Below are 18,659 nucleotides of genomic sequence, written 5' to 3' on the forward strand. Positions count from 1 at the left end.
CAACCAACTTTTACTTTCCAATCTCATCGACAATTTTCATAAATTTGGTTCCTTACAAACAAAGTGGACGTATAAGATATAGTGTATTTTTTTGCGATAGATGAACGACAGGACATGAAAAATGTGTATCCATGTAACGCGTAGCTTAACCACGTACATTTGTCGAACGTAGCCTGAAGAAAATTAAATTCGATGCCTGTTGGAGATGCAAGGAGACACCATCGTTGCTATAACGAAGATATTCGACCAGTATACTTTAAAAGCTATTTATATCGACGATATGCAACGACGAAGATGTGTTGCTCTCAGAAGCTTCGTAACTTGCTGAAAATTCTAATAGAAGTTTGTTGCGAAAGTTGTGCCTGAAGACAAAGTGTATACAGTCTGACTTGAACACTATATGTTAATTATTTTCTATGTTGGGTAAAATAATTGCTGAACTTTTCGTAACAGGATATTCTCGTTTAAAATAGCGCGTTTTCATTCTATTTATTTTAATTTAGATAGTCTCTGGTAACAAATATGATGCTTCCGTTTAATTTTGACCAAATGTCGAACACGATTCTACTTTATTAATTGAAAATATTTCAGTTGTTAATTTAATCATTCAAAAAATATTACAAATTTATTCATCTGCCGAAGCTTCAAATTTGTAATCTCGTGTCATTGCAAATTTCTCATAAATCAGTTATAACCGAATCGAATAAATTAGGTGAAACTTACACGCTAAAATCATTCGTGAAATAAAAGAAAGAAGTATGTTTAAGAATTTGTAAAAATTATCCCTTAAAATTTGCATAAAGTAAGAGGAAAAACAAAGGAAAATATGCTTAAGGATCGTTTTCTTTTCTGTTAACAGTTTCGACGTGGGAAATGGAAGCTCAAAGGCAGACAGCAGCGCTACGGGCGACAACGCATCGCAGAATCCAAGTTTGGTGCTGCAACAGCCACAACGACGAGAAAGCTTCCTGTATCGCAGCGACAGCGACTTCGACATGTCACCAAAGTCGATGTCTCGGAACAGTTCGATCGCAAGTGAAAGGTGAGCCTATGAAACTATGCTTTCTGCTTTAGGTCCTTATCTCGACTCGAGGAAAACATTTTTTATTTTTTAATCTTTTTCTCTGTGTCGGGATAACGGAGATCTAACCTTGTAAATAATGAATTGGGAATGTCGGATTGTTGATACGATGTTCGGTTTGTGATCGTGATTGTTCAGCTTCGATCAGATAAATTTTCCATCTAATAGAAACTGCAGACCTCGTTATGTAAATTGTATTGCAGTAGAAATGGTCGGTTATGGTCAGACACCGGATACTTTGCATTTTGATCGAACGAAATACAGCAGAATTTTTATATTTTCGATAACGAATGAATTCGTTGTATAATCACAATTTTCTGGGCTTTGGAAACTCGAGTAAATTATTCGTAAATTGTTTAATTCGGCGTAGAAGATATTTGGTTTCGTGAGTTTGCATTTAAATATCTCGAAAGAAGTATTAATAATAGGTAGAATTAAACAACGGATCATCAAAAACTTCTAAACTCATTTGGTACTTCATCCGATAGAGAAATAATGTTTCGTCTAGAATTAATTATGTATTTACACTGATTGACGTATTGAAGTAATCTGGCGATTGGCGCGCGGTCGCGCGAAATTCCTAATTACTGGTTATTCAACGGCAAACTATAGCTGGTAATGAAACGAACTTGGTATAATTTACGCCCACGTGAATTACGAATTCCTCTTGACACGATGCCGTTAATGAAGTCATTTGTAAACACGACCGTGATAATTGGCCTGTTGTAACGTAATGCGCCGCCTGTTCATGAATAATTGAACGGAATTAGATATCGAACGTTGGATTTGCGTCTATCCACTATTATTTTATCGATTGATTAAACTATGTAACTCTCTTAATCGTTAGAATCAAACACTGTCCTGGGATTAATTGTACGAAGCAACTTTGTATAACTCGAATCTGCATTATCGGCTATTCAAACTTTATTGTACCGACCGTAAATGTAACTTTAATTATGTCGGTAATGTAGATTGTGCCGATAATCGTAGTTTCAGACGCAATTGACTGAATTTATCGACAATGATAAAGTAGGAATCGCGTTGTTTTCATGGTTATGCCATGTTGAGAGCGTCGTGAGTATTTCAATGAACCGACGACTGGTTTGTCGGTATTGTAAAGTATCTTATGAGCGGTATATCGAGAGAAAGGATAAGACAAATACATACGGTAGTCAATTTTTTGAATATCTGACCATGATCACGTTAATTCTACTGCCTCCAAGATAAAAATTTCTTGCCTTACAAATTTTTATATCCAACCACGCATGTGTGAAACGTGTCTTGCATTCGAAAAGAGTTCACTTAACAGAATTATCACTATAATCAGGAATAATATTCTACATAGAAATCTTTATTCTTCCGCAATTCTGGTTTTTGAATATAAATAATCGAATGATGCATCCTATCACAGCGTATTCGTGCCAATATTAATAATTGTGCAAGAACAGTCTGCGATCTCTCTTCCTCTTAGTGTAGCTTGATAAAATATCGTAGCTTTCTATGGTGTTGATGCTTAACATATGTTTCTATCTTCTATTTTTTATTATATCACTTGTTTGTAGTCTTTGTATATAAAATTGCAGCAAGGTTGTGAAAATATATTGCAAATGTCTTGCAATAAAAAGAAATATACTCCCTGCTCTGTTAAACAAGGATGAAAATCCTGAAAAACTAAACTGCGTGGAAAAATCGATAGAAAATGTAATACCTGTAAATTGGACAAATTTCTATATACAAATTTTTAGATTACAATTCATTTCTACAAAAAAAAAAAAAAAATTTGGAAAGATATTCGTACGGAAATTTTTAAGTTGGTAGTTTTTCGTCTTCCAAAGATTATTTTCCATAATATAATCGATCGTAAAAATAATAAAAATTCTTTCAGAGATATTTTATCTTTTTATTCCGAGCATTCACGCCTTGTTGCACGCAACGGAAAAGAATCTATTTCTTTTTTTTTCTTATTTTTTAAATCGCAATGAACGGGTGCGGGGTGTGATAATGCGAATCATATTTGTGATCCTTGGGTTGCAGATACAAAGAAGCAGAGGTTGTTATGGAGCGACCGTATGTACACGATCCTATTATATATTATATATCAGTTTCTCTCGTTTCACTTCACATATACATCTAGCCACAGAAACACACTTACAAAACTAATCGACACCCCTCGCCACGATAATTACGATCGCTATTAAATCGATCCGATTCGATTCGATTCGCTGCCTCTTTAACCGCTTCCTTTTTCTCTTTCTCTGTCACACACATATAGCGAACGAAACAGGGGTTGGCTAAAGTGCATGGAACCGTTCGCTATCCGAAGGAAAAGAGAAAAAGGAAAAGAGAAAAAAAGAAATTCTGCCATATACATATATAATTTTCGAGCTGAGTAGTTCAGTTACCTGTTGAGTTACTTTGTGGCGTGCTTTCAGTCGATTTTTCTTTGCCATCATCTTTGCTTTCGTTTCAATAATTTGGTAGATTAGAATCGCGATCTGTTGTGCAGGAAATAATCAGTTCATTCGCTGAATAATTCTCACTGTTATCTTAATTATTTTTTTTTTAATTTCAATCGTGTCAGATTTCAACCTTTAAGAAATATTTAAGTTGTATCTTTTTTTATTTTTGTACTCTGTAATTAAGGAGTGAAGGTAAATTACAAAGTCTAGAAGGAAAAACGTCATGTTGTTAACATAATCGTTAACCTAATGCGATGTTTTTTTCGAATATTTTGCAAACTATACGGAGTAGGAAAATATCTTTCGAAAAAAAGTTGTCTATGTTTTAATAACAAATTTAACTACGCAAACTGTTGCTCGAAATATTCTCTCTTTTTTTTCTCAAATAAGAAAAAATATAAATTGCAGGATAATCTTCAGTTTTATTATGATACATGAAAATTTGCAACTCTATCCGCTCTACAATTTCAATTTTTCAAGATTCGTATCTAAATTTTGAACATTCGTGGAATGGTTCCTTTCTGCATAACACGATCCAGTTACCATTATTTTCCGTTGTAACAATTTTTTGACGAACATTAATTATACGTTGTTCAAAGTAGAAACACGCAATTAGCAACCGTTCGAAGTAACAGCGATCGATTTCAGATTTCTTATTGGACGTTCGGATCTCTGTTTTCTTTTGTTCTGTTTTTCGGTTTCTGGGAAAGATTAAACCCCGGGGACTTGCGTTGTAAATGGATTTCTCGCGAAGGCACATGGCAGAATCGCGCTGATAAAATCGATGCTTACGAACACGCGCGGCTACACGAGACGATACACGTGCATTGTTCCACATTTTCCCTCCTATTTTGTATCACGATAAACAAATAGCAGAAAGGAATAAAAGGGAGAATTACACCCACACAGCCAAACGAATTCCCCGATGAACGAGTTTGAAAATAATTGGCGTATATCGATTGTACGGATACTTTAATCTTCCTCCTTTGTAACTTTTTTTGTTTCGTTGTTCGTCGTTCTATACGAAAGAAAATGGCGGGAAAAAAGGTTGTAAAAAAAAAAAAAAAAAAAGAGGGAAAAATTTGGTAGTGAAATTGTTGGAAAAGTAACAAGTAGAGATAAACGTAGGGACGAGAGTGGAATTGTTTAGGCTGCGTTTATTAACGTAACTAATTAACGGCATGCGACGATTATAGTAGAAGGTTCTCGAATAAAAACGAATTGTCATTTTCAGGGTTTCAACAGATCCCAGTAGGTAAGTCGCATTATTACGTAATTTCAGTATGCAGTATGCTGCAACCAACAACGGTTTGTTGGTGCAAACTGTACACCTGAAAATGGATGACGCGTGACTTTTTTTTTTTGAAGACACGTGCATTTTTTTTAATATATCAGGACATCCCATGAGCGATGCGATCTTTGGTCTTCCGGCTGTACTACGTGCAAATAAATAATTATCTCTCGACAATTGACAGGTTGTGAGTTTTCCTGTATTTTTTTTTTTTTTTTTTTTTTTTTATAATTCACCATCTTTCTCTGGCAACTTTCAACTTGACTGTGGAAGAAATTCTAGAAGAAGAAAACACGTATATCTTTTCAAACATAATCGTTTCATGTCCCTGAGAAGACGTGTATATTTTTGAAACATAACCGTGTCAAGGAATATTTTTCTATCGGATTTCCTGCAGGATTTTTTACACGTTTATCGTTATAAATAAATAAACAAAGGGCTGGCGATTGTTTGTTTTATAAACATTATAATCGTATTACTTTGGCATTTAAGAAAATAATCGAGGTACAAGCTGACTGTAATATATTCTTTATAGGTCAGTTTCTTATCCGAGCTTTCAAGTTTCCGTTTTATTGGAACCCTATAATCTTCTCTGTCTATCCCTTAGCAGACTGAAAGACAACTTCGATGGGTATCATAATACACTTTTTTCCAAGGATACACTTTCAGACAAAAGGACACGGAGGCGAAGTGTAGGAGGATGAGGTTTAAAAAAGGGAATTTACCGGAGCTTAAAGGATCGTCATTGAAGTTGGGCGGCGGAGGCGGGTGGGGTGGAAACTATTATCGAACTTTCAAAGAATTTCCTATCTAAATTCTAGAAAATTTGTCTTCTTAATCTTTCGCAAAGTAGCTAACGTTGTTCCCTCGTTTTTTCAAATAATAAAATCATCGTTCCTTAATTAACGAGATCGTCGTTTCTTAAGCGACGAAATCATCGTTCTTTGCTTAATGAAATTATCCTTTGTTTCAATAATTGAGTAATATTCGTTTTTCCATTTACTTGCAAAGAATCGTGCGATTAGAATTCAGCATCGAAAAAATACAAACTTGGAACGTTGATTAAAGTGAATAAGGAAAAATAGAAGACTTTTTATCAAACGTGTATATGAAAAGTAAATTCGGAACGTCGTTTAAAAGCTGGAGAGAGACGAAACAGCGATAAAATTCGATATTAATCGAGACAGTATCACGGATACCCAGGGCTGTAAATATCTTCACGGTGCATCGAGTGCAGCAGCGAGTGCACCGCGTGTAAATATTTTTATCTCGACGAGAGCAAACAGCGTGCCGAGTGTTCGCTTCGCTCCATCTGTCGTAGCCGGATTATCGCCACTCTCGTGTCCAGTTTCGCGGAAGAATTTGCATCGTTCGTGCATTTTTTAATTTTTCGGCAGCCAGGTTTTCGCGTTTTATCGCTTCAGTTTTTAAACATTGATATTTTCCTCTTTGACCATTTCGATTGCGTTACATCGTTACACATGAGCTGTCATAATTTAGTCGCGTTATTCGTTATGACTCGGTCCTATCAGTTTCTTACAATTTAGACGAGTGGTATATTGGCTTGGCAACTAAATGATTGCGGATTTTGTCAATTCCACTTAGTTGCCGATCCAATAAAATTAGGGTAACACGACGGAGAAGCGATTAGCTTGAAAGATACTTCAACTTTGATTCCGTGGGACACGAGGACCAAGAAGAAACGTAGAGTGACGCGGCACGTCGTTACTTATGGTCCTGTTAACGACAAAATCGTTTTCTTTGTCTCGCATGTGACAAATTCTACAGAATCAAAGTCAAAATGTCTTCTAAACCGATCAGTGTCGAACCACGTCAGCCTGATACATTTTTCCGTAGAGCGACGAGAGGATTTGAAGAAAGTAGCGCCGTGGAAAATTCACGCGCCAAGAGAATATTATCCGGAACACGTAGTTCCCTTTCAACCGTTCGTCTTCTACCTGTTTCATTTTTCCTGGATTTTGTGGCATCGTAAAATCTTCTTCCAACGTTCCTGACAAACCTTTGCTTTAAAGATCCTTCGTAAGTTTTCCAACGATAAGCACGCGATTTTTTCAATTGCTGGCAGCGTTTCGTTCTTAGTCGAGTGGTTTTCAGATCGCAGAGAAACGAAATTTTACGAAGCGCACAGGTCAAAGCGGGAAAGTTACGCGGATATTGACGCGATGTTGACGAGATTGCATGGCGAACAATAGGAAGAGGAAAGGCGCGCGTTAATTACGGGCGCGCAAAATACTCGAGAGACGAGATGTTTACGAGGCTGTCGCGAGCAATTACGCTTTAACGGCCGCCATGAAAGAACCGTCTTCTGCTTCGTTTCTACGCTTTTACGTAACATCAATTTTCGTGACGAGTTATAGTCTTCCTTCTTAGTCTTCTGAACCCCAGGCAACCGTCTGAAATTTCCATCCTCATTCTCCATCCGAATATTTCATCGCGATTTTTATCCGTAAATAGCCTGTGTCTCGATCGAACTTTTTCTTCTTCTTATTTCTTTTCTTCTTCTTTTTTTTTTCATTGTAATTTACAGCCACTAAAGCGTATTAAAGTTCAACTAATTAGGTCGACTGTTGCGAACCATTAATTAACCAGCATGCGGAGGTCGCGGTTCACCTAGCAGATACGCGTGAGAAATCTTTTTATAAATATTTTTTAAATCACGTGCATTGTAAAGCTGTGTAAGCAAAGGAGTAGACCAAGTCTAAATCGAGGCAGATTAAATTGATTTATCATGCATTTATCATTTTCTATACTGTGTGTCACTGTTTCACCGGGAAGGTTGCAACATCTGCAAAAATACGAATGTTACGAAATAATATTTCGGATAAAAGTTGTATGGTGTCGAGAGACACGTACTCTGCTTTTTATCTGCTTCGCTCTCCGATCATCTTGGAACGTCCTGCAAACGCGATACTCGAATTTTCAAACGCGAAGCTCCATTTTTTTTTTTTTTTTTTTTCTTAAATATTCCCGTAGCTGACGTTCGCACGTTCTCGAAACGCTGCAAACTCGTAACGCGCGAACTTTAGAATTCGATATGCCATGGTACAGCATAAAAGACGTTTTTCATAACGCTGGTATAACGTTGCCGACAACGCAAGGTTGTAATTTTCTGATGTTTCCAGAAGTCGCTTCAAGTCGTTCGCTGTATCGCCCTGTCGAGTTTAAATCGATAGCGGATTGGTGCGAAAGACACAGGTTCGTAGCGTTTGAACGTCAACTATCGCAGTATCTGATAAAATATGGTAGTATCCATTGGAAAGTCGTAACGTCGCGTTTACGGCAGTTTCAAAATCGTTGCAAGGTACAACAGATAAAAGCACAGTACGTGCCCATCTTTGTCATACAACCTTCGTCACGTACATTTTTTCGTATCGTTCGTATTTTCCCGCATATGCGAACCTTTCCATTTAAACAGCACATGCTGCACATCTACCGAATAAAACGCAGCAAACGGTAAACGATGAATTCTTGTCGAGAAAGTCCTTGTAAACGTGCCTCCCTCGGCTAGACAATTTGTTTATTCATCGTGAACTGTTTCGTGGTTTCTCGTAATGACGGCAATCAGGCCGGATGAGCTTGGTTAATTACTACGTTGTGCAAAACCTTGTGGCAATTTAATAGCATTGTTGACAATATTGCGTTGCTGTAGATTGATAATAAAACGTGTACGTTTCTATAAATAGCGTGCTATCGAATAACATATAATTAAATTGATCAACAGGAGGAGAAAATTCTCGTAGCTATCGTTTCAGAAATTATTTGAATATCGTCTGACGTGGCGCATATATGTAGAGAAATATTTCCTTTTCTTAAATTGACGTTTATTTCCAACATTTTCTACATTTTTACGAGAATGTTTCGCGCGCTCTATAAAATATTTCCATTTTGTTACTTGCCTGAACGTATATTTTAATCAAAGCGACGAAAACAGTTAGAAGCATATTTATTCTCAGGATTTGATGAAAATCAAGAGAAATTAAGGAAATTTTCCCGGGTATCTCGGTGTACGTTCGATGGATCGCGTACTTTGAATTCAATTTCGAAGATAAAATATGTAGGCCGTGAATCGAACAGTTTGAATTATTTAGTATTTGGTATAGGTTAGTACTTACGTAAGTACTTAAGTTTCATATACTTGGAATAGACATTGTCGGATGTTCGAATATAGCAACGAATATTCGATGTAAGTCGAAGAGATCGCGAGTATCGTCCGGGTGTAGAAGAAAAGCTTCGTAGAATTGCTGCGACACGCGAGTAGAACGTTTTGTTTTTCGACTTGGAGAAAATTGAAACGTAGTTGAAGTCCAACGCAGTAGGGAAAACAGCGTTTAATTTGAATTCAAAGCCGTTTTACCGACGCCACATCTTAGCATAAATGGCGTAAAACAACAAATTATAAAATTACAAATACGCTTGTCGTTTATTCAAAGTAGCAGAGAGAAAAAAAGACAGATTTAATAAAAACGAAAAGCAAGCATCACCGATACAAGTTGGTAATTTGTACGAGAAATTCTTTGCGTTTCTCCTTTTTCTATGTTCTTTCGAAATTGTCTCCGACCGTCGATGGCTAGCAGATATTTTTGTTAAACTTTTATTCTTAATTTTTAATTCGTTTATTATGTAATATAAACGAATGTTCGTTTGAAAAATTTCTGAGATCTTTCCGAGTCAAGTGTACATTAGGAGAAGTTATTTTCCACGCGTTAACGAGTCACAGGTTGCCTTCAAATGTTAGGAACGTGAGCGTGCAACGTGGCTGTAGCTGAATTCCTTCCGGAAAATCAATATTGACCAATGGACGATGGGAAAACAGCGATTGGACACGTTCGAGCGGCCACTATACGCTGTGCGATTTATTTTCCAACTACGTTTGCATAATATCCAGGTTTTCGAAACCGATTTCGATCGATCAACGATCGGTGGTCGTCGCTAATTCGCTTTTGGTCAAACGCGTTTGAACGCTAAATTTCCGGATGCTACTGAGTGGATTTTTAAATCGAATATCCCACTTTCGAGGTTTCTCGTCGTTTTGCAGATTACGCCAGGTAAAAGTAACAAAGCATCCGTTTTTTAAACGAAATTCGTAAACAATGTTTCTGCAAGATCGTTTTAAATATTCAAATAATTGCATCTACGACGTGCTCACTGTTTTTGAATTTTTTAACGCTTTTAAACATTATTATCGTTGTTAGATTTTCTTCCAGAGATTTTCACGTGACTTCTGGGGAAGAGATGAAACGGAAATTTCTTAGAAATATTTCCTTAACAAAGAATATTTATTTTTTAAACGCGTTAGATATTCAAATAACTGCGTCTAAGACGTTATTATTAGATCTTTAAATAATTAAAAAAAAAAGCGTAAATTTTGTCAATGAAATTTCTTACGAATATATTTCCTTAACAAGATATTGATCGCCAAACTAACTTCATTTATAATATCGTTATTTTCGGGTTTACAACGATTTCACCTAACTCTAATCATGTTGCAAATTGTCATTGAAATCGTCAACCTAACCGAAAACCGAACTGTCACGAGTGAAGAGAACAATACCTTGGAAATGGACAAGTTCGTTACGACGAAACCACAGCTGTCAATTTCGCAGGATTGCGAATGATGTTTTCAATTCGACCTTGAGAACAACTATTCGCTCATCGTGATGGCGGTTTTACGGTCCAGAGAGTTACAGTCGAAGAATCCGTGGAATTGAGGCCGATTGACGCGTTCATTAAAATAACGACCAGCCAGTTTCTGCGTCAAGACAAGTGTCATTTGTGAATAGAGGTAGACGCGTGTGTGTATCGTACGTGGTAATCACTGTGGCGGGAATTAATGTCCGCCAGTACAGTCGTTTCCGTTCTCCGTGAACGACCAGAACAGCTGGTCAACGATCAGCATTGCGCGTTCTCGCGAAATCAATGTCGTTGCGCGACTTTTCAAAGATTTTACGCCACTTTTACAGCCACTTGTAATTTATTGCCACTTGTTTGCTTCTTGTTTCTCGTAACACGTATTCCCGGTCTCTTGAAGTCTTTACGCGACGTTTATTTCACTCGAAAAATATCTTGCGATTATTTTATTAATTCAGCGTAAGGTGTTCTCGCGTTATTTCAATTTAGCGTGAAACATTTTCACCAATTATTTTCATTAATAACGGTGTGATTTGCTCTCGGATTACTTCGATTCAACGTAAGGTGTTTGCGATTTATCTCCATTGAACGTAATGTGTCACGGGATTGATTTTGCCCGAGAGTAAATTATTTTCGGACTGGTTTGTCTTAGAGCGGATTATTTCGGGATTGGTTTATTTCAGTGTGAATTATTCTCAGACTATTTTTATCCCTGGTGAAGTATTTTGAGGTTATTCCGATTCAGTGTGATTTATTTTCGGACTAACTTGGATCCAGCGTCAAGTATTTCTCAATTATTTCCATTTAGCGTTAAGCATTTTGGAATTTTCATTACCCCGAACTATTCCGGTATTGATTTATACCACAATTAATTATTCGCAGATTATTCGAATTTAGCGTGAAGCGTTTTGAGATTATGTTGATTTAGCCCGAAGTATATCGCGATTAATTTCATTTCCTGTAAATTAACTTAATCTTGTAGCGGTTTATTTTCCTGTGAAATTCGTTTCTTCTAAAATTTGCGAAATCTACGCTGAAGTACGTCGTTTCATTTCGCAAGTTTTGCGGCTAGTTTCGTCAGCAATCGAACGACGACCTGCTCCATCCGGGCCGTAAATATTTCAAATATCATTCTTTGCCGCGATTGTTCTCAACGTACACGAGAGAGCAATTTAAACTTTGAATTAGAAATGCAAAAATCAAAAATACTATACGTTGTTATTTCTATACTCAGAGATAAGATCAGAATAGTTATTATTTTATCGAATGGATAAATCTATCACACCGTTCTGAGTCAAAAAAACCTTTATCGCACGCGCTTACAAAAATTAAGGATAAAAACAAAAAGGCATCTTAAGCCTATCGATTAAATCTATCGATTGTAACTAGGATCATCCTCTGGTTACTATTTCTTATAACCAACGCATCTGCATATGGATGGCGAGCACGAACTCACCTTGTTATTTTCAAACAATATATTTAATAAAAAAAAATTTTTTTTTAAGGACTAAAACCAGCTTGCAAGGACGAATGAAATTAATTAGGCTAATGTATCATTCGTACATAATTGTTGGCTCGTGTTTCGATCACGAAATAACCATTAACCGTTCTTTGGAATAAATTGTTCGATTGTTATTGCCAGATCGACAAATGCGTCCTACAAAATTAGAAAAATGAAACGAGATCTCATTTAAATATATTATGTATCAAGAGGCTCGTTTGCCACACAAGTAAGTCATTTCCATTCGCGAGTGTTTCTCAAACGTTTCAATTTGTATCGTTTCTCGTGATTCTGTTTCTCGAGTGTCATTTCCGCTTAAGTCGACGCAGCAGAACTCACCGATTAACGTTCGCGGCCAGCCGTAATTCGTAAATGGAGAGAACGAAATATTTATCGTGTGTAAATAAAAAGATTCTAGGAGAGCGAAAGGAAGAAGAGAAAGTTGGGACGAGGAGACAAATGTAGCAAAATATGAGACGCGCGAGGAAAAGTTAGGAAAGTTAGAAAAAGGGGAATAAAGCGAGAAAGTAGAAGGTGTGTCAGCGAAGACTATAACAAGCTACGTTAAATTGCTGGTTTAATTTCCAATTATAAAGTAATTGTTCTTTGGAATTAATTCTGACGTTATAATGTCTGTGGAATGAATAAATTACGGCAATTTATCGTACGAATTTCTTAGAATTTTTAGAAACGAGAATCAGATATCGATCAGAGTTAACCGTTGTACAACCGTTGAAGAATGAAAATCAATTCTGTGAAATATTCCAAATATAGTCGGCAGGATAGATCGTGTTGGATCGGTGATTTAATTCCAAATTATGGCGGCAATAATTATACTTTGGATTAAATTTCTTCGAATTTTTGGAAACGAAGAAGATCGATAAATCAATGACCGGAATTAACTGTTGCACAATAAGAAAAATGGAAATTAGTTTTGCGAAATATTGCAAACACAAAGTACGGAATGACTATTAAGAAATACTATATTCCGATTTATGAAGATTTATTCTTGCGATTTATTATTCTAATTTATGAGCAGATTAGACTCGAGTTGAAACAAAGTATAAATTATTTCGTGTTATCAAGTGTTTCTTCAAATATATCTATACATATCGAGTTACCGATTGTTGGATCAAACGTTTTTTCAAGAAATTCCATGTTTTTATACATCCTGCTCGTTCCTCGCAAGCTATCGAGTGATCATTTACGTTTATCTTGGCGTCCGCTCGTCACGTTTTCTCGTACGAAGCTCGTTTATTCATTTCCTTTACTTTTCCCATTTACAGAAAGCGACGAACAAACGTAGAAGGTTGATTTAGCGTCCGGCTTGAAATATTATCTTCCGTATTCTTGGCCTTTGATTATTTTCGGCAATAATCGATAGTCTGTCTATAATTTCCAATCTTTTTCTCGATTTATTCGCCAGCGGAAAGTCATCGACTCTGAACTGGATAGTTCGAGCTTGAAATATTTCAACCTTTATACCACGTTCTTCGAAACTTAAATTCACGTTTCGCAACGAACTTCCTGCAATAAATGTCTAGCGATTTAGAATTTAAAGAGAGCGAGAGAATTTTTATTACGATTCGACAATTTTGTTAGAATATCGTAGGGACATTTATCTGTATAAATCAATTAGAAAATAGATTACTCTTTTTCTTTTTAGCGTAGAAAATAATTATCGTCCTTCTTTACACTCTCAAAGTAATCTGTTTTCCATATCCAATGGATCTAGCCTTACAAACAGGTCAACGAATGAATATACATTTTTTAACTTTAACCTTTAACGATCGATGATCGAACGTGAAAATAAATTCAACGTCATCTGCAACAGGCAAATTTTGATCTACTTTTTCTTTAGCGTCTTTGTGCCGGTTATCAGAGAATTTTTTAAATTTGATTATTTATTTATTTCCGTTCCGTTTAATATTCTACAGGGGACTTTAGGAACACTGGGCGAGCCAACAGATTTGATTTCCGTGGCTTTAGTTCTGAAATCCAATTGTCCTCGTCTAAAATTGGTGTTTTTATACAGAAATGATGTTTCTCGGTAAGTCGAGGCTTTCCGAGGGATTCCCCCATTTCTGTCCCAAGAACATTTCTTCCTCGTCCATGTCGCAGTATTTTTACGTTTTTTTCGTCAGCTTCGTCCACTGTGCCGCTTTCACGATTTTCCCTAACTCTCTGAGAATCCTTCGTTACAATAATACGACACCACAGTGTACATATACTTAACTTTTACTTTATTCCGCTTTATTTTCTTTCTCTTCGACAACTTTCCTCCATATTTTACACGTCCTTGGGGGCGAAACAGTTACGTCAAGAATAATAACGCGATAAATGTTCATGTCCATGTTAAAAATGTTAACGAGAACTTGCTTATCATTGTACAGTATACACTGTGATAGAAATTGTACTAAAGTCCCTTGTAGAATAGTAAACGGAACAGGAATAAATAAATAATTAAACTTTTTAAAATCATCCGATCAGCAGCACAAAGATGCTAAAGAAAAACTAGTAAAAATTTGCCACTTACAAATGACGTTGACTTTATTTTCACGTTCGATTATCGACCGTTAAAATATTCATTTTTGATAACTTCGTCTTTCAGACTTCGATAAATTACAGTGCAAGTTATTACGTTACCGTAGTCGCTATTGGAAAGCCATCTCTAAAAGATTCATGTACAGTTTAACACATATCACTGACGCCTACAGTCCATTCCATATACGATTCCACGATTCCATAATAAGAGTAGTCCAACATGTTCCTTTACAAACGCTTTTTCTTTCAAATTTCAACGAATCACAGTCCAAACCATTATGTTACTCTGGCCATTATAAAAAAAGGAAAACCAAGTTTCTACGAGATTAATACGTAGCATAGTCCAAGACATGTCACCAAAACTTGTAGTTACATACGATTCCATGATAAGAGTAGTCCAACATGTTCCTTTTCAACCGCTTCTTCTTTCAAATTTCAACGAATCATAGTTACCAAACCATTATGTTACTCTAGCCACTATAAAAAAGGAAACCCAAGTTTCTACGAGATTAATACGTAGCATAGTCCAAGACATGTCACCAAAACTTATAGTTACATACGATCCCATGATAAGAGTAGTCCAACATGTTCCTTTACAATCGCTTCTTCCTTCGAGTTTCAACAAACCATATACGAAGTTATAGGTTACCGTAGTCATCGTGAAAAATTGGTCTCGATAAGTTTGATACGCAGACTCGAACGTGTACACGATACTGTAAGTCCTCGAGTAAAACCAGGATGATAAAAAAGATTCCACGAGTAAAAGATCAAACGAAAGCCAGCATCAAAGAGTGGGAGAAAGAGGGACAGACACAAGTGGTGGTTCTCGGCGCGCAAGTTTCCCGCGCAAATCGCGCCCCTTCCCCTAAGCCTGGCGGTGAAATCTCGGCGAAAGCAGATCAGCCTGGCCAGTTGGACGTCGCGACGAACACGAGGTATCCGACAACGCCAGTGCACCCAGCGTTCCCGTCACGTGAATCAAACGCTCCGTTTCCGCTTCCTGTGTACGCGTAACGCGCCTCCATACGACATTCGATCGACCGATCAAGCGTGTTCGATCGATCCGCGCCACGTACAGTCGTCCTTGAAACTGTCCCTGCTGCTTTGGATCGCGCGAACGACGCAGTTTCCAATTGATTTTCAACCGCCTTCCAAGCAACCTCGCGGTCATTCCGTGATCAACGAGCCTGACGGGGACACGGTTGATCGTGCAGCGAAGCTCGCTAACGTTCACGTTGCGCGATGGTGTGATCTTTTTCTTACGGTGGTGTTTTGCTTGGGACGTGTGAAAGATGAAGATGGGGGATTTCGGGGATTTCGGGATTTGCCAAATGGCTTTCTAACGCGATCTTTTCGATTTTCGAGGTCGTGTTACGTCCTATTTATGGGATTTGATAACGCGAACTGGATCTAGGTTTGAGGATTTTCTATCTTTTTTCTTTTTCTTTTTTCTTCCTCGTAACAAGGACGAGAATGATGTTCTATGGCAGAATCGGGCATTGAGAGAGAGAGATTGATATTTAATTTGATTTTCAGTGACTTTGGAGTGTCGTATTTATGGAGTTTGATAACGCGAACTGGATTTCAGTTGGCAGATTCTTCGTTCTTTCGTTTGTAGAAAGGACGAGAATGGTTTCGCAGATGAAAGTTAGCAATTAGCGGAGTAGAGGAGATTGATTTTTCTTGCGGTTCTCGTGATTTCGAAGATCCTGCTGATGATATCTATGCATGATCGAAAAGATTCGGATAACGGAGATTGGATCTAGGTTATTCGAGAATCTGCAATCTTCTTTTTATAGGAAACGTGGGAATGATTTTGTGCATCAAGCTAAAAATACAAGTTTCTCATTTTTCGGATATTAGAAATTGCGTTATACTATTCACGCGAGTTTGATGACGTGGACTGGATTTTCGCTGTTTGAACAATTATTCGAAGAAATTTGATTTGATTTTTCTGCTTTTGAAGGTTGTATCACGGTATCTGTAGGAATAAATTTAGATTGTTCGAAGATCTGCAATTTTTCATACGAAGAACGAAGAGCGTGTTGTATTTTGCAACGCATCGTCGCGTTATTTCAGAACGTTCAAGTCGTTATTTATAAATTGAGCAGGCTATCTACAAATGTGCTATAGTTTATTTGGAATGATCTTTGGCGAACTATAATACCATTGACTACTTCAAAATTAGCCCAGGTTTTTTCGTATCAATGATCATCGACTATTACGTAATTAGGAAAAAATTGGTCAAGAAACGATTAGAAAATTAACATTCGTGACATTAATATCCTGCAGGATATTATGCTACTACAGACATGAGAAATTTGATCGTCTGATAATTACCAATTGGAAATCCCTATTTGTAGAGATTGATCAGTCAATCAATCATGATTGGAGATGCTCTGTTTGTACAGACCGAATAGCGTAGATGTGAACGTAATATCGTTGGATCGACATTTGACGAAATGCTACGTTTACCATTTTCAGAATTATCGAACGTATCCTAGGTCAGATCTCTTTCTGTATGTGAATCGATGAACACTACGACGATGGAATTTGCTTTATATTCTCGTCAACCTGTACAATTAACACATTTGTTAATCATAATCTCTTTCCATCGGTAATATTTGGTAATTTAATATTTCCATCGATAAACGCGCCATTCAATTAATTTACATCGAATTACTTCGATTTAATTCAACGAGTTCAAATTTTTGGAAAATTTGTTCGAACGTACAAATGAGATATCCTTTGTTTCGCGCGTTTCCTGGTAACATAATATCATTGAAAATGTTCCAATATTTATCATCCGAAATTTCGTCGTTCATTCTCGCGTCCTATAGAATCGATAGTCGATTTCCACTCTAAATGTCTTTTATAGTTTCTACGTATGCTTTCAGATCTCTTGCAAACATTAGCAACGCAAACATAATGTTGATGTTTCGTAACGGTGCTAGGAAATTTTCAAAACGCGGAACTATAACGCGCGTAATACGTTCGTAAATGTATACGAGCGTCGCGACACTTTCTCGAATCTCTGTATCTAATACATCGATAAAATTCAGGTCGTGCAGCGTATCTACGTAGATGTTGGAAATAAAATTTTCAGTGAGAGGATTGGCCAATACCTGTTGGAAACGAAACGGCCGTAGAACAGAGTAGAATATCGTTGCTGGAAAAACATATGCGGAACAATGGTCTAAATTCGAGGGAACGGCGGATTTTCGCAATAGCCAAACAGGTTTCATAAATATGCAACGAACGCGACCTGAAACAGCGTTGAATATTTATAATCATATGCGTGGCGTTCTTTCTTTCTTTCTCGTTCGAATTGCTATCAAATATGCATTCGCTGCACGCGCATTAACATTCATATCTGTCGTTACATAAATCGAGAGAGAGAGAGAGAGAGAAAATAAAAGTAGCGCTGCGCGGAGTGAGAAAATGCAGCGAAAGGTTAAAAACATCGTTAAACGTACATAAATAATGAAAGGTATAACGCGCTGAGTTAAACTTTCGCAAAATTCACACATTATGCAGCATCGAGAGAGATCGAACGTGCAGTGGCTACAAGCAGAATTTTTATGCGCGTACTTAGTCTCCCATCAAGCGTTTTTCCTCTTATTTGTTCTGATTTTTATACAAATTTAACATTCAAGATACAAAGTCGCAATATCTGTTACATTTTTCTAATTTATTTAATTTATTACAATTGGATCGGACTAATTGGTATGTAAATGAAATAATAGCGATGTATAGTGTAATAATGATATCGTAGAGATACTATAATAGTATTCAGTGATACAAATGTTAATTTTTGTAGCCACTATATACGCAGAAGCGAAAAATAACATCCGATTTCGATGGCTGAACATTGAAAGGTGATTCGCGTAAATTTCAAAGGTTTCAGGATTATTAAACAGAAATTTCGCAGAGTTTATGGGAATATGTGCTGTATTTTTGGAATTTCCAACACGATCTGCGTAATAAATGCTTTCGCAGATGGCACGGATTTAATATCAAAGCTCTTTCGAATTATTCTAACCCAGTTCTCAATTTTTCGTGTAAATTCCACTGATGCAATTTTTCTTTTTGCTTTTGGTTATTTTATTCTATGCTCTCGAATGAATTTTAGAT

At 36.8% G+C, this 18,659-nt stretch overlaps 1 protein-coding gene across 11 annotated transcripts in view; it reads left to right on the forward strand.

The window, feature by feature from the left end:
• LOC117214204 (cAMP-specific 3',5'-cyclic phosphodiesterase-like) overlaps positions 1-18,659 on the forward strand; it is a 349,894-nt gene that overhangs the window by 262,636 nt on the left and 68,599 nt on the right. For 8 of the 11 annotated variants that reach the window (XM_033460100.1, XM_033460101.1, XM_033460097.1 and 5 more), the window contains 3 exons: positions 860-1,042; positions 3,116-3,148; positions 4,775-4,795. In XM_033460100.1, coding sequence (XP_033315991.1) covers positions 860-1,042; positions 3,116-3,148; positions 4,775-4,795 — 237 coding nt within the window. The remainder of the gene's footprint in view (positions 1-859; positions 1,043-3,115; positions 3,149-4,774; positions 4,796-18,659) is intronic. The other 3 variants (XM_033460092.1, XM_033460093.1, XM_033460094.1) reach the window with 3 other exon arrangements.

This window comes from Bombus bifarius, unplaced genomic scaffold (assembly GCF_011952205.1).
Source record: "Bombus bifarius isolate JDL3187 unplaced genomic scaffold, Bbif_JDL3187 scf7180000009200, whole genome shotgun sequence".
NCBI lineage: Eukaryota > Metazoa > Arthropoda > Insecta > Hymenoptera > Apidae > Bombus > Bombus bifarius.